Source organism: Pelophylax lessonae (assembly GCF_965119305.1).
Source record: "Pelophylax lessonae genome assembly, chromosome: 10".
NCBI classification, from domain to species: domain Eukaryota; kingdom Metazoa; phylum Chordata; class Amphibia; order Anura; family Ranidae; genus Pelophylax; species Pelophylax lessonae.
Genome location: NC_138777.1, coordinates 26851462 through 26863763, shown reverse-complemented (window position 1 = coordinate 26863763; position 12302 = coordinate 26851462). Strand labels below are relative to the sequence as shown.

Here is a 12302-nt window from a genome sequence, read left to right as displayed (position 1 = left end):
TTAATATCTTCCATATGCCCTGCGATTAATCCCCGAGCTAGGCCGGACGTAGGCTAGCAGGAAGACCACCTATCAGGAGCTGCCGCTAACAAGTCTTCTCGCTCGCAGTGGACTCGAAAGCTTTTAACACCGCAGGAAGCACGGGATAAAACGCATTTCAGACCCGCTCACATGCTTGGCGCGATTGTTTGTGCCGTGCAGCCGTGTGACAATGGATCTTTATAGAAGCAGAGAATTCAATTAGAGTTTACCAAAAATACATTCTCTCCATGGGGGGGGGGGGGGGGGGGAATGATGCAATACCTCCTGATTGGTGACAGCGTGGTTTAGGGTCATGCCAGGGGCGTAACTACAGGGGTTGCAATCGCTACCGGGCCCCATGCTCCAGGGGGCCCGGTAGCAAACCAGTGGGTGAACTTCTAGGATCTCAAAGGTCACACTTGCGACCGGGCCCTGGCATTTCACCACTGTGGGGAGGCCCCAAGATTGCAGGAAGGGGGCCCACTGCAGAACTTGTGAAAGGATCCTGATGCGGGACCATAATAAAAGGCCATGCAATGAGATTAAAGAGCCCCAGGATTAGTGGGAAGAGCCCCGGGCTTGAAGGGAAGGGCCCCGGCCAGGGGTCTGGGGGGCCCTTCATGGTTTCTTGCATCGGGGCCCTGAAGGTTCTAGTTACGCCTCTGGGTCATGCATAATCTCACAATGACCCCGATCATATTATTTATATCCCTCATAATAGTGTAGTGAGTCATATAGGAATAAAATCATTGACTAGGGAATACATCAAAGCTGGAAGCAATCAATGAAGGGATTTCTTCTAAATTGCATTTTTTTTGAATATGCGGCGATTTTAACCACGTCAGCCCCGGAAGATTTTACCCCCTTAACCACTTTAGCCCCGGAGGATTTAGCTGCTCAAAGACCAGGCCCTATTTTGCGATTTGGCACTGCATGACTGTACGGCACTTTGCCTGGGAGCGCCAGACTGCCGCCATACAACTGCGGCGGGCGGTCAGCAATCGGTTAATGACCAGGCCATTTTTTTGCGATATGGCACTGCGTTGCTTTAACTGACATGGCTGTGCGACGCTGTACCCAAAAAAAATGTACTCCGTGTACTCTCTTCCAATGATCAGACTTGTCCTGACACGCCCCTGCTGCACAGCCTTTCCCTGGGAAGTTCAGTGTGCAGTTGTTTCTCCTTTCCCCACCTCTTCAGCTGAGAACAGACAGAATGGGATCACTTCTAAAAGGGAGAGGGGGAGGGTATTTATTATTTTTTTTTTATATCTATACACAAATGCTTTACCTTTCATTTCAATTTTAACCACTTTGCCGCAGCTAACTAGAGCTCTACTGCGGCAAAGTGGCTCGATAACGTCTGGCGATAACGTCTGGCGACGTAGACCTACGTCACCAGACATTCCCCTCTCTCGGCGGCGCGTGCGCGCCGCCGGAGGCTCGCTCCCACTTTATTCAGTCACAAGCGGGCAAATCTCTTAAGTGACAGGCAGGGTCAGATTGCAGGGTTCAGCATAGCTGAACCTGCGATCTGTCCTTGTGTCACATAGTCCCCTCCCCCCACACACGTCAGTAAGCACCAGGCATACATTAACCCCTTGATCACCAATAAAAATTAACCCCTTCCCTGCCAGTGTCATTTTTACAGTAACAGTGCATATGTATAGCACTGATTACTGTAGTAATGTCACTGGTACCCCCAAAAGTGTCAAAAATGTCAGTCAAGGGTCCGATCTGTTCGCCGCAATGTCGCAGTCCCGCAAAAACAAACAAACCGCAGATCGCAGCCATTACTCGTTAAAAAAAAAAAACACCAAAAATTACAGAAATCTTTCCCTTAGTTGGTAAACGCAATAACTTTTGTGCAAACCAATCAAAATACGCTTATTGCGATTTTTTTTACCAAACATAGGTAGCAGAAAACAAATTGGCCAAAAATGTAAAAAAATGTTGATTTTTACATTTTTTGGGGGGGGGGGGGTTCATATAAAAAAATGTGAAAAATATTGTTATTTTTTCAAAATTTACGCTCTTTTTGATCAAATACCACCAAAAGAAAGCTCTGTTTGTGGGAAAAAAAGGACGTAAATTTTGTTTGGGTACAGCGTTGAACGACCGCGCAATTGTCAGTTAAAGTCGCACAGTGCCGAATCGCAAAAAGTGGCCCAGACGTAAGACAGCAAAATCCTCCGGTGGTAAAGTGGTTAAACTGAAAAGTTTGCTTTACAAGGTGATCGTTTACAATCACTTTAGGTCAGTGTGATCCATCACCGGAGTCCTGATAAAAACTCAATACTTCCGGGTGTGGGGCTCAACCCTCCTCCGGTTCCCCCAGCCCAGCACATCCCTTTATTGGTCTTTATAGCACATTTCTAATACACTGGTGCGGATGCTAAACAAGTCAATAAGTTTCTTGCTGGCAGTCTGTTAATATGGAAAAATAATTCATAAAAATTTTATGTTGTAATATTTCATCCTCAGGGGTGCAACAATGCGTGCAATATTCCCAAACAAAAAGCTCATAAATGCCTAGCGCCTTTTTTTCCTCTCCATAGCATTACTCTGCATAACGTATGCGGTCACATTTCGTTTTGTAAATGCCAAGCGGAAAGGCAGTTTTAGGCTAGGTGTGTGAAACACACTCGTTTCTCCAAGTCCATTGGGCCTCCTGCAAACTTATTAAATGGTAATGTGCACTTCTATTATCAATCTGACACATGGGTCTGTGGTCCTGGCAGCCAGGAGCCTTTTCTGCTCTGCTGAATTACTTCCAAATTGCCCAGGTTGCCATGGCGATGTCATTTTAAAACCTGCCTGGTCTCCTTGTGCTCTGCCAGGTCACCTTTATAATTAAAAGAACACGTAAGATCCCAATTACATAATTAATGAGGATGGAAAATAAGACACATCTGTAAACGTTTAACCTCCCAAGAACTTCAGTAGTTCTGATCCCAGGAAAATCCGAGCAACTCCCACCAACCTCTTAACCCAGGGCAGATGTGGATATTTTTTTTTTTTCACATTGGAAAGCTAAGGCCTTAAGGCCCGTACACACGGGTTGACATTCGGCCGGGAATTTTCGTCCGACGACCGATCTGCCGATTTTAGGCTTGTTAGTATGATGCTTCCGACAACCGACTCCGACTTTTCAGCCGAAAAAAATCTGGTGTGCAGGCTATAAAACGTTTGTCCTCCGTTAAAACACGTCCGATTTTCGTGCAGATTTCGACAGGGAAAAATCTTACGAGCAAGACTGGGCATGCTCAGAGAAGAAAGAACACATAGAAAGCAATCCAACACATGACATCACTTCTGAAGTAGAATTTTGTCGTACGGGAAAATTCGTGTGCAGTCTAGAGCACATTCCAACCAACTAAACACCACTCTGGACAAAAGATGGACGACCGGTCGGCGGAAATTCGTTGCGTGTGTACTAGGCTTTAGGCTAGGTTTACACCACACAGGTGCGATGGGGCGCGTGTGTAGAGTAGCCTATTCATTTCTATACAAAGATCTTTATTGATTTTCAAATCGTGTAATTGAAATGTACAGATCGTTATATACATGAGAAAACAATACCGACAAAAGGGGGAAAAAAAAAAAAACATATCCAAGGTGGATATATGGGTTAATTCGAATCGGGTGAAAAAAAAGGTACATACAACAGTATTGTTAACTGAACAAAATCACAAATAAGCCCTAGAGTGGGCATTTCAAAAGGTGGACAAATAAACATGGGCAGTGGAAGGAGATAATAATGGCCTTGGCTAAGGGAAAAGACAGAATGCGGATAGAGCCCAAGAGAAAATCGAAGAGAAAGAATAGGATCTTGGAGAAGAGAAAGAATAGGAAGCCTCCATCTAAAAGCCTCAGGAAGCAGTAAAGAAGAAAAAAAGGGGGGGGGGGAGAGAAAGGGTTTGCCAGGGAAGAAAGAGGGGACCTATGCAGTTCAGACCATGGCACAGCAAAGAGGTGGGCCGTCCAATCCATCAAATGGAGAATAGGGACCGGTCCAGGTTAAGATGGTCATTGTAGGATATCCATGGGTCCCAAATTTAGCATGGGAGTCAGTCAGTATAGAAGTGAGTTTTTCGTGGCTCATGGTTCCCTCGAAACGCGTTAGCCTTCAAGAATTCAAGGGACAATCCACCCTCGGATCCCTGTACTGAGGACTGCATTCCTTATGTGATATGCTTTTAACAAGAACTCATTTGTGAGTAATTTTAATCTTTATTTTTAAATAAACCATCCAAATGATAATGCACTAGGCCAGTGCGCCCCCTGTGTTTGTTTGTTGTTCTCATAAGCTGTTGCCTGACCTCAGCGAAGTTAAGGAACGGTTGGTGCCAAGCCTTTGCAAGAGTCTGCTGGGCCTCCAGAAACACAAACCCCACCAGCTCCCTTTGGGTTTTAGTCAGACAGGATTGGTTTGTGGAGCGGAGCGTCGCAGAGGTCGCGCACTAAGGAAACTTGTAAAATCGATCTAATCCAGAAACGCAGAGCCTTCAGGCATGACCACCAAATTTGGAAAAGGATGCCTGGTTCTGGTCCCAGGAAAATCAGAGCAACTCCCACCACCCTCCTAACCCAAGGCAGCTGTGTTTTTTTTTTCACATTGGAAAGCGAAGGCCTTAGGCTAGGTTTACACCATACAGGTGCGATGGGGCGCGTGTGTAGGGTAGCCTATTCATTTCTATACAAAGATCTTTATTGATTTTCAAATCATGTAATAGAAATGTACAGATCGTTATATACATGAGAAAACAATACGGACAAAAGGGGAAAAAAAAAAAAAAAAAAAAAACATATCCAAGGTGGATATATGGGTTCATTCTCATCGGGTGAAAAAAAAGGTACATACAACAGTATTATTAACTGAAGAAAATCACAAATAAGCCCTAGAGTGGGCATTTCAAAAGGTGGACAAATAAACATGGGCAGTGGAAGGAGATAATAATGGCCTCGGCTAAGGGAAAAGAGAGAATGCGGATAGAGCCCAAGAGAAAATCGAAGAGAAAGAATAGGATCTTGGAGAAGAGAAAGAATAGGAAGCCTCCATCTAAAAGCCTCAGGAAGCAGTAAAGAAGAAAAAAAAAGGGGGGGGGGGGAGAGAAAGGGTTTGCGAGGGAAGAAAGAGGGGACCTATGCAGTTTAGACCATGGCACAGCAAAGAGGTGGGCCGTCCAATCCATCAATCCATGGAGAATAAGGAGCGGTCCAGGTTAAGATGGTCTCATTGTAGGAAATCCATGGGTCCCAAATTTAAAAAAAATTAGCATGGGAGTCAGTCAGTAGAGAAGTGAGTTTTTCGTGGATCATGGTTCCCATAAGCTGTTGCCTGACCTCAGTGAAGTTAAGGAACGGTTAGTGCCAAGCCTTTGCAAGAGTCTGCTGGGCCTCCAGAAACACAAGCCCCACCAGCTCCCTTTGGGTTTTAGTCAGATGGGATTGGTTTATGGAGCAGAGCATCGCAGAGGTCGTGCACTAAGGAAACTTGTAAAATAGATAGAGTAGACCTGGGTCCAGAAACTCAGAGCTTTCAAGACCACACCGGGTGCCACTCCCGTCAGCTAAGAACAGGAAACTGAGGATACAATTCACGCAGGCTCACCTGCATTGGACATTAGAAAGTTGGAGAAGAGGTTGCCTGGTCTAAATTGTCTCAATTTCAGCTGCGACATTCAGATGGTAGGGTCAGGATTTTCCATAAACAACATGAAAGCATGGATCCATCCTGTCTTGAATCAACTGTTCAGGCTGGTAGTGTAATGGTGTGGGGGATATTTTCTTGGCACACTTTGGGCCCCTTAGTACTAATTGAGCATCAGTTAAACGCCACAACCTACCTGAGTATTGCTGATCATGTCCATCCCTTTAGGACTACAGTGTTTCTACATTTCTACATCTTCTGATGGCTCCTTCCAGCAGGATAATGCACCATGTCACAAAGCTCAGATCATCTCATCACTGGTTTCTTGAACATGACAATGAGGTCACTGGACTCCAATGGTCTCCATAGTCACCAAATCTCATCCAATAGAGCACCTTTGAAATAGGGTGGAACAGGAGATTCCCATCATGGATGTGCAGCTGACAAATCTGCAGCAGCTGTGGGCCAAGCCACTGCTTTGTGTGTCCATTCAAACTTGGAGCTGTGGCTCGGCCCCATCCCCCCTCTCTGACTTTGATTGAAAGCAGCAGGAGCCAATGGTGCCCGCTGCTGTGTCTCAGACAATCATGAAGGAGAGTCCCAGACAGCCAAGTTTTTTGTGCAACATCGCTGGGTCGAGATGGCGCTCAGGTAAGTATTAGGGGGGCTGCTGCATACAGAAGGTTTTTTTTATCTTAATGCATCGAATGCATTACAGTGATTGTAAAGACTCATTTTTTTTCTATTAAAATAAAAAAACATGTTATACTTACCTGCTCTGTGCAGTTGGTTTTGCACAGGGCAGCCTGGATCTTCCACTTCTTGGGTCCCTCTTAGGCTCTCCTGGCCCCTCCCTCCTGTTGAGTGCCCCCAAAGCAAGCAGCTTGCTATGGGGGCACCCGAGCCAAGCTGCAGCTCCGTGTACTCGTTCAGCCCCGCCCTTTCTCTTTCCTGATTGGCTAACTGAATTGATTGACAGCAACGGGAGCCAATGATGCCACTTCTGTGTCTTAGCAAATCAGAGAGTATCTAGGACGGCTGAGGCACTTGTGGACATTGCTGGCTAGAGAGAGGGCTCAGGTAAGTATTAGGGGGGCTGCTGCTCACAGAAGTTTTTTTATCTCAATGCATAGAATGAATTAAGTTAAAAAAACCTTCTACCTTTAGAACCGCTTTAAGGCAGTTCTGAAGGCAAAAGGGGGTCCAATCTGGTACTAACGAGGTGTACCTAATAAAGTGGCCAGTGAGTGTGTATACATTTATTTAATTTCCTTATATATAATTTGCAATCTAAACTCTGAAGCCTCGTGGTGGGTGTTACATAATTACCGTAGATGACGAATCAGGTTTTTGCACCTGCGTGTAATATGTAAATAAGTTCACAGGATCATCTTATTTTTAGAATCATCAAGCAGAAAACTGCATTGTTCCTAATGATCCAGTCGTCCTGGTGCTCGGAGGATAATAAATGGCTGCCGGCAGCCGAAGCAAGCCCAGGAAATGACAACGTTATTTCTTAAAGGGAAAAGGAACTTGCATTACTCCAGCAGAGAAAGGAAAAAAAAAAGAAGAATAGGTTGTTGTAGCGTGCATTCCGCCACACTGAGGCTGCAGTTTTGCCTCGCAGCTCCTGCACTGTTTCGGATAATTCTGAAGTCAGCAGAATCCGGCTTCCTCTCCTCCTTCTCCTTACCGCTTTGATATATCACTTTCAGAGGGCTTGGCTCCCCTGAGGCCTCCTGTGCCATACTCTTACCCCCGAGTCTCAGGGAGGACATGAAAGAATCATGGTTGTGTTTCCATTTCACGGATCTCTTTCATTGACTGAGATCAGAAGCCTTTTCTTATCGGAGGTAAACTGGGGCAACTGTGTCTGGAACTCTGGGCTATTCTGCCTGAATTCCAGATACTCGTCAATGATTCACAAAGAGCAGAAGTGTCTGCTGAAGACGAGCTGCTGTGTATTTTTAGTGAGTTCTCTGATCGCCTTAATACTGGAACTTTTACCTGAGAGTCACTTTCTTGTACTGAATTGTTTGCTTCACTAGATCAGTGGTCCTCAACTCCGGTCCTCGGGGCCCACTAACAGGCCAGATTTTAGGTATTACTTTGGGGAGATGCAGACTAGAATACTGCAATCACTGAGCAGCAAATTAGATCACCTGTGATGTAATTTAGTTATCTTGCAAACCTGGCCTGTTAGTGGGCCCCGAGGACCACTGCACTAGATAACCCTGGCTATGCTTTACATATCAGTTTGCAGATACAGGCATAGCCAGGGCCAGGCTGAGGGGTAGGCAGAAGAGGCAACGACCTTGGACACTTTAGAACAGAGGTCCTCAAACTTCAGCCCTCCAGCTGTTGCAGAACTACCCTAAGTATTGCAATTACAAGAGAGCCAACCACCGGCTCTAAAAAAACTGTACTGGGGTGAAGCGTAGAGAGAAACGTAAAAATTATCTGTTGCATTTGTCCTCTTGACCTACTTGTTTAGGTCAAGAGGACAAACCCGATCATCCATGCTGCTAGGATGGTCCCTGCAGCATCCTCCTCCCCGAGCTCCAGCAGCCTATGGCCCTGACGTCATCAAGACCAATGCATTAGATGTTATGATGCCAGGGGAAAGTCCACTGCCGGACTGGTGGACTATGTTAACTCAAAGGGGCTAATAGAAGACAGATCTGCAATAAATTTGAATTAATGGCTCCTAATGGACTGTTAGTGTGTCAGCATGCTCAGCGGCTGCTGCAGTTTCATATTTAGGCCCTGATGAAGGGAGAATGTTTTTATTGAGATGTGTTTTTAGGGTACTCTCCTGCCTTTCCCCACCTATACTAACCTACCTCCAGCTCCTCTGTTGGAGTCAAGGGTCTCCTTTCTGTATAAGCCATGTTTCAATCTGACATGGACTACAGCTAGATTCCACTAGTCAGAAAAGCTCAGGCTGATTGCTGGACTCTAGCAGGGGCGTGCCAGGCCACTGCAGAGTGACCACTGCTTCTTTGAACAAGGCAGCAGACTTTATTTTCAGCATAACGCAGGGTGCAGAATCTTCTATTCTCCCTGTGGCTGCTTTGCAAAGAAAAACTACTCAGTAAAGTTCTCAGTAAGACACTGAGAACTTACCGGTTTCTCTAAATGTATATTATTATAAGAATGTCCCCTGAAACTTCCAATGGGATTTAAACTGGAGTAGCTTGGCATCTCAGTGGTTTTCAGATTTGCTCTTTGAGTTAAAATGGCGCAGATTAATCTGGGTAGAGCTGGACCCCATCATTGGGAGTCAGTAGGCTCATATTGTGCATTCCATGACTGTTGGTCCAAGTGGCTTACTGGTTTCAAAACACAAATGTAGAGCCACTCACCTTCCAAAAGCACAAGAATAATTTAAATGTTCTTATCCAATATGAGAGTAATCCACCTGCTCCTATTACCACCTTGGGCTTTCAGAAAACGAGCAGCTCTACTTCTTTGGTGTTATGATTGTTAGCCGGGTACAGACCGCTCAGAACCAGCACCTATCAGTTGGTGGAGTGGGCATGGAAGGCTTGGAGCAGAGTTGTTGGGAGTTAATGTTTTCTAATCATCAATACAGCCACAGACTGACCCAGCTATATGTATTATCAGGGGCTCAGGAAAGCACAAACACAATGAAATGGGTTAATGGTGACTTTACCTTGTGAGTTCGGACAGTTCTCCTCGTCACTATTGTCCTTGCAGTTGTTCTCCCCGTCGCAGACGAAGCTCTTGTCTATACACAGCTTGTTCTTACAGTGGAATCGAGACGTAGAGCAGAGCAGCGGATGAGCAGCTAGAAGAGAGGAACAGAACAGTATGAGTAAGATGCCGAGTATATCACTTCTGAATTCATATCCAAAAATACAATAAATTGGCCATTCATAATTCGGACACTGTGCCATTGGCTTTGTGAGTGGGGTCCAGGATCCACTTCCCACGAGGAACACCATTGGAATGGAGTTTTTTAAGCTCCCCATATTTATGTACATCTTTTAAAGTTAAAATAGGATTCAACAATCTCCTGTAGGTTGTCCTTTATGACGATACACGTGGCAACTTTCAAGCAATTCGGTAAAGTTCGTGATTGCAAGATGGTTAAAGTTGCCAGAAAAATGGTCAGCATTGGGCAGTAACAAAATGATGCAAAAAAAATGTACAATCTCTTATTTTGATCATACGAAGACAATTTTATTGTACAATCAAAGACTACCTGACAGGTATAAATTGAATGAACAGTTTAAAGAAGAACTCCTATTTTCCAGTCACTTTATGTGCTTTGTGTAGGCCAGCTCAGTTAAAACAAAGTCTTACTATACCAGAATGGTATGGCTGCAAGGGATGCGGTTACAGACTGTAGCAAAGCAAAAGAGAAGGCACTTCTAAGTGCAGTAAACTCTAAATTTTATTAGCCTAAAACAAGATTAAAAACACTTACAAGATACACAAGTAATCAGGCTCATCAGTGTATAAATGGCGTCCAGCAGGAGGAATCCCTCCAGGATATGACAGCTGCAGATGGCATGCAGAACCAGCCAGCAGTGGAGAGCTGTAATAGGGAATCCAGGAAGGGCAGCAGTGCTGCTGGCACCAGCGTGGAATGCAGGTAACCAAAAATGAAGTCAGAGTGGGCAGGATGCGTTTTTGAGCATGCCCAGTTCGCTCCTTCTTCAAAACCAAGATTCCCTAACACATCTGCAGCTGTCCTATCCTGGAGGGATTCCTCCCGCTGGACGCCATTTATACACTGATTAACCTGATTTACTTGTGTATCTTGGAAGTTTTTTGAATCTTGTTTTGGACTATTAAAAAGTTTAGTGTTTACTGCACTTTGAAGTGCCTTCTCTTTTGCTTTGTTCCTGCTAGAGTATGCTTCTCTCTCTTGGAGTGCTGCTGAGGTGCTGTACCTGACACTACCTGCCCACCCTATCTTCAGTTTGGACCACGCCATGTACTTTTCTAATTTTAAAAGGTCTACCTTATCCAGAGCGCCCTATCACCAACCTTTTCTGTAAAAGACTGTAGTATCATTTGCTCCATGTTGTAAGCACCTTTGTCTTCCTGGAGAAGGTACAGCCTACTTTCCTTCTGCTGCCGGAAACAGGAAGAGCGCATACTGTGTGTAGCAAATGCTGCTACAGACTATTACAGCATCCCTAATGGCCATAGCGTTCTGGCAATGGTAAGAATTTGATTTATCCAAGGCCCCAACTAATGTATTTAAAGTGTTAGTTTGGGTGAACTAACACCGTACACTGCCCCCCCATCCTTCCCCACCCTGGGTCCCAGCCGAACTTACCGTGGGTGATTAGCTTTCACTGTCTATGAAGCCAATGCAGGGGCCAGGGCATTTGAAAGTAGGGATCGACCGATTACGGCAATGCCGATATATCGAGGGCCGAGATGCACTTTCCCCGATATATCGGAATCAGCCCCTGAGGTTACAGATATTGCTGATATTTCGGGAAAGTGCTTGTACCGAAGTGATGCCTGCAGCTAGAGGCATCACCCCGGTACCGGCATCCATAGCCGATGGCCGGCTGTCTTGTAATGACAACCGATGCGGCTGAGAAGCCTTTCGGCTGTCATTACAGGAAGCGGGAGGGGACGCCCCCCCCCCTCCCGCGGCTCGAGTGGGTCTCCCGTTCCACCGGGAGACCCCGGCAACCAGCCTGCACGGCCGACTAAGTCCCGATCAAAGCCGCATTCGGCTCTGATCGGGTCTCCATTCAAAAACCTGGAAGGGATGTCATGACCTCACTTCTGGGTACTCAGCGCCAGATTCAAAAAAATGACAGCATTCAAAACAGCCAAACTTGGAGTTTTGAATGCTTTTAAGTGCAGAGGAGGGTTTGGGATATTTAGTACCTGTAAAGTTAAAAAAAAAAAAAAAAAAAATGTTTTTAAATGTACGAAAATATCGGCCGATATGCGATGGCCAAAATATCGGTATTGGCAATGAAAAAATGATATCGGTCAATCACTATTAGAAAGCCGTGGTATTCTCCTGGGATGGATTAGAGAGATTCTGATTGGTCACGTGCTGGCACATGACCACTTTGACTAATCAGATTCACTCTGACCCTTCCTGGTGTCCCTAAAGAAAGAAGTAGAAGGAGTTCTTGACTTTCAAATTCCCAGACCCCTGCACCAGCTGCTATCATCCATGGAGGTAAGTGCAGTGAGGACCCGGGGGGAGGGTGTATGGTGTTAAAGGGGCCATCTATGGATCTAAGTTTGGCCAGCAGGGAGCGACCAAATTTCAATCCATGCATGGGCATTCTGGTTGAACAGAAGTCGGTCTCCCTGCCGTCACTATACAATAGCACAGCGTAAGTAATTCCCCCATCTGCATTTAATGCGTGAATGGGGGAATGGAGTTATTTTATTTTTCGTTCAACCTGCTGGTTGAACAAAAAAATTAATAATGTATGGCTTGCCCTAAAGTATTTGTGAACCCTCAACTTGTTAAACATCTCATTCAGTTTAAAACAGAAATTAAAAGGCAAAACATTTGAGTATGGATATAAAAAACATTATAAATCCTTTTTTTCCCCCTTTTTTATAGGTGAACCTGGAGTTACTCTTTAAAGTTAAAGTGTGGAACAGGTCT

General features: G+C 45.2%; 1 protein-coding gene across 3 annotated transcripts in view; it reads right to left on the bottom strand.

Annotated features, from left to right (window-relative positions):
• LDLRAD3 (low density lipoprotein receptor class A domain containing 3) overlaps window positions 1-12302 on the bottom strand; it is a 287446-nt gene that overhangs the window by 114390 nt on the left and 160754 nt on the right. For all 3 annotated transcript variants that reach the window (XM_082270157.1, XM_082270158.1, XM_082270159.1), the window contains one exon: window positions 9351-9485. In XM_082270157.1, the coding sequence (XP_082126283.1) occupies window positions 9351-9485 (135 nt within the window). The remainder of the gene's footprint in view (window positions 1-9350; window positions 9486-12302) is intronic.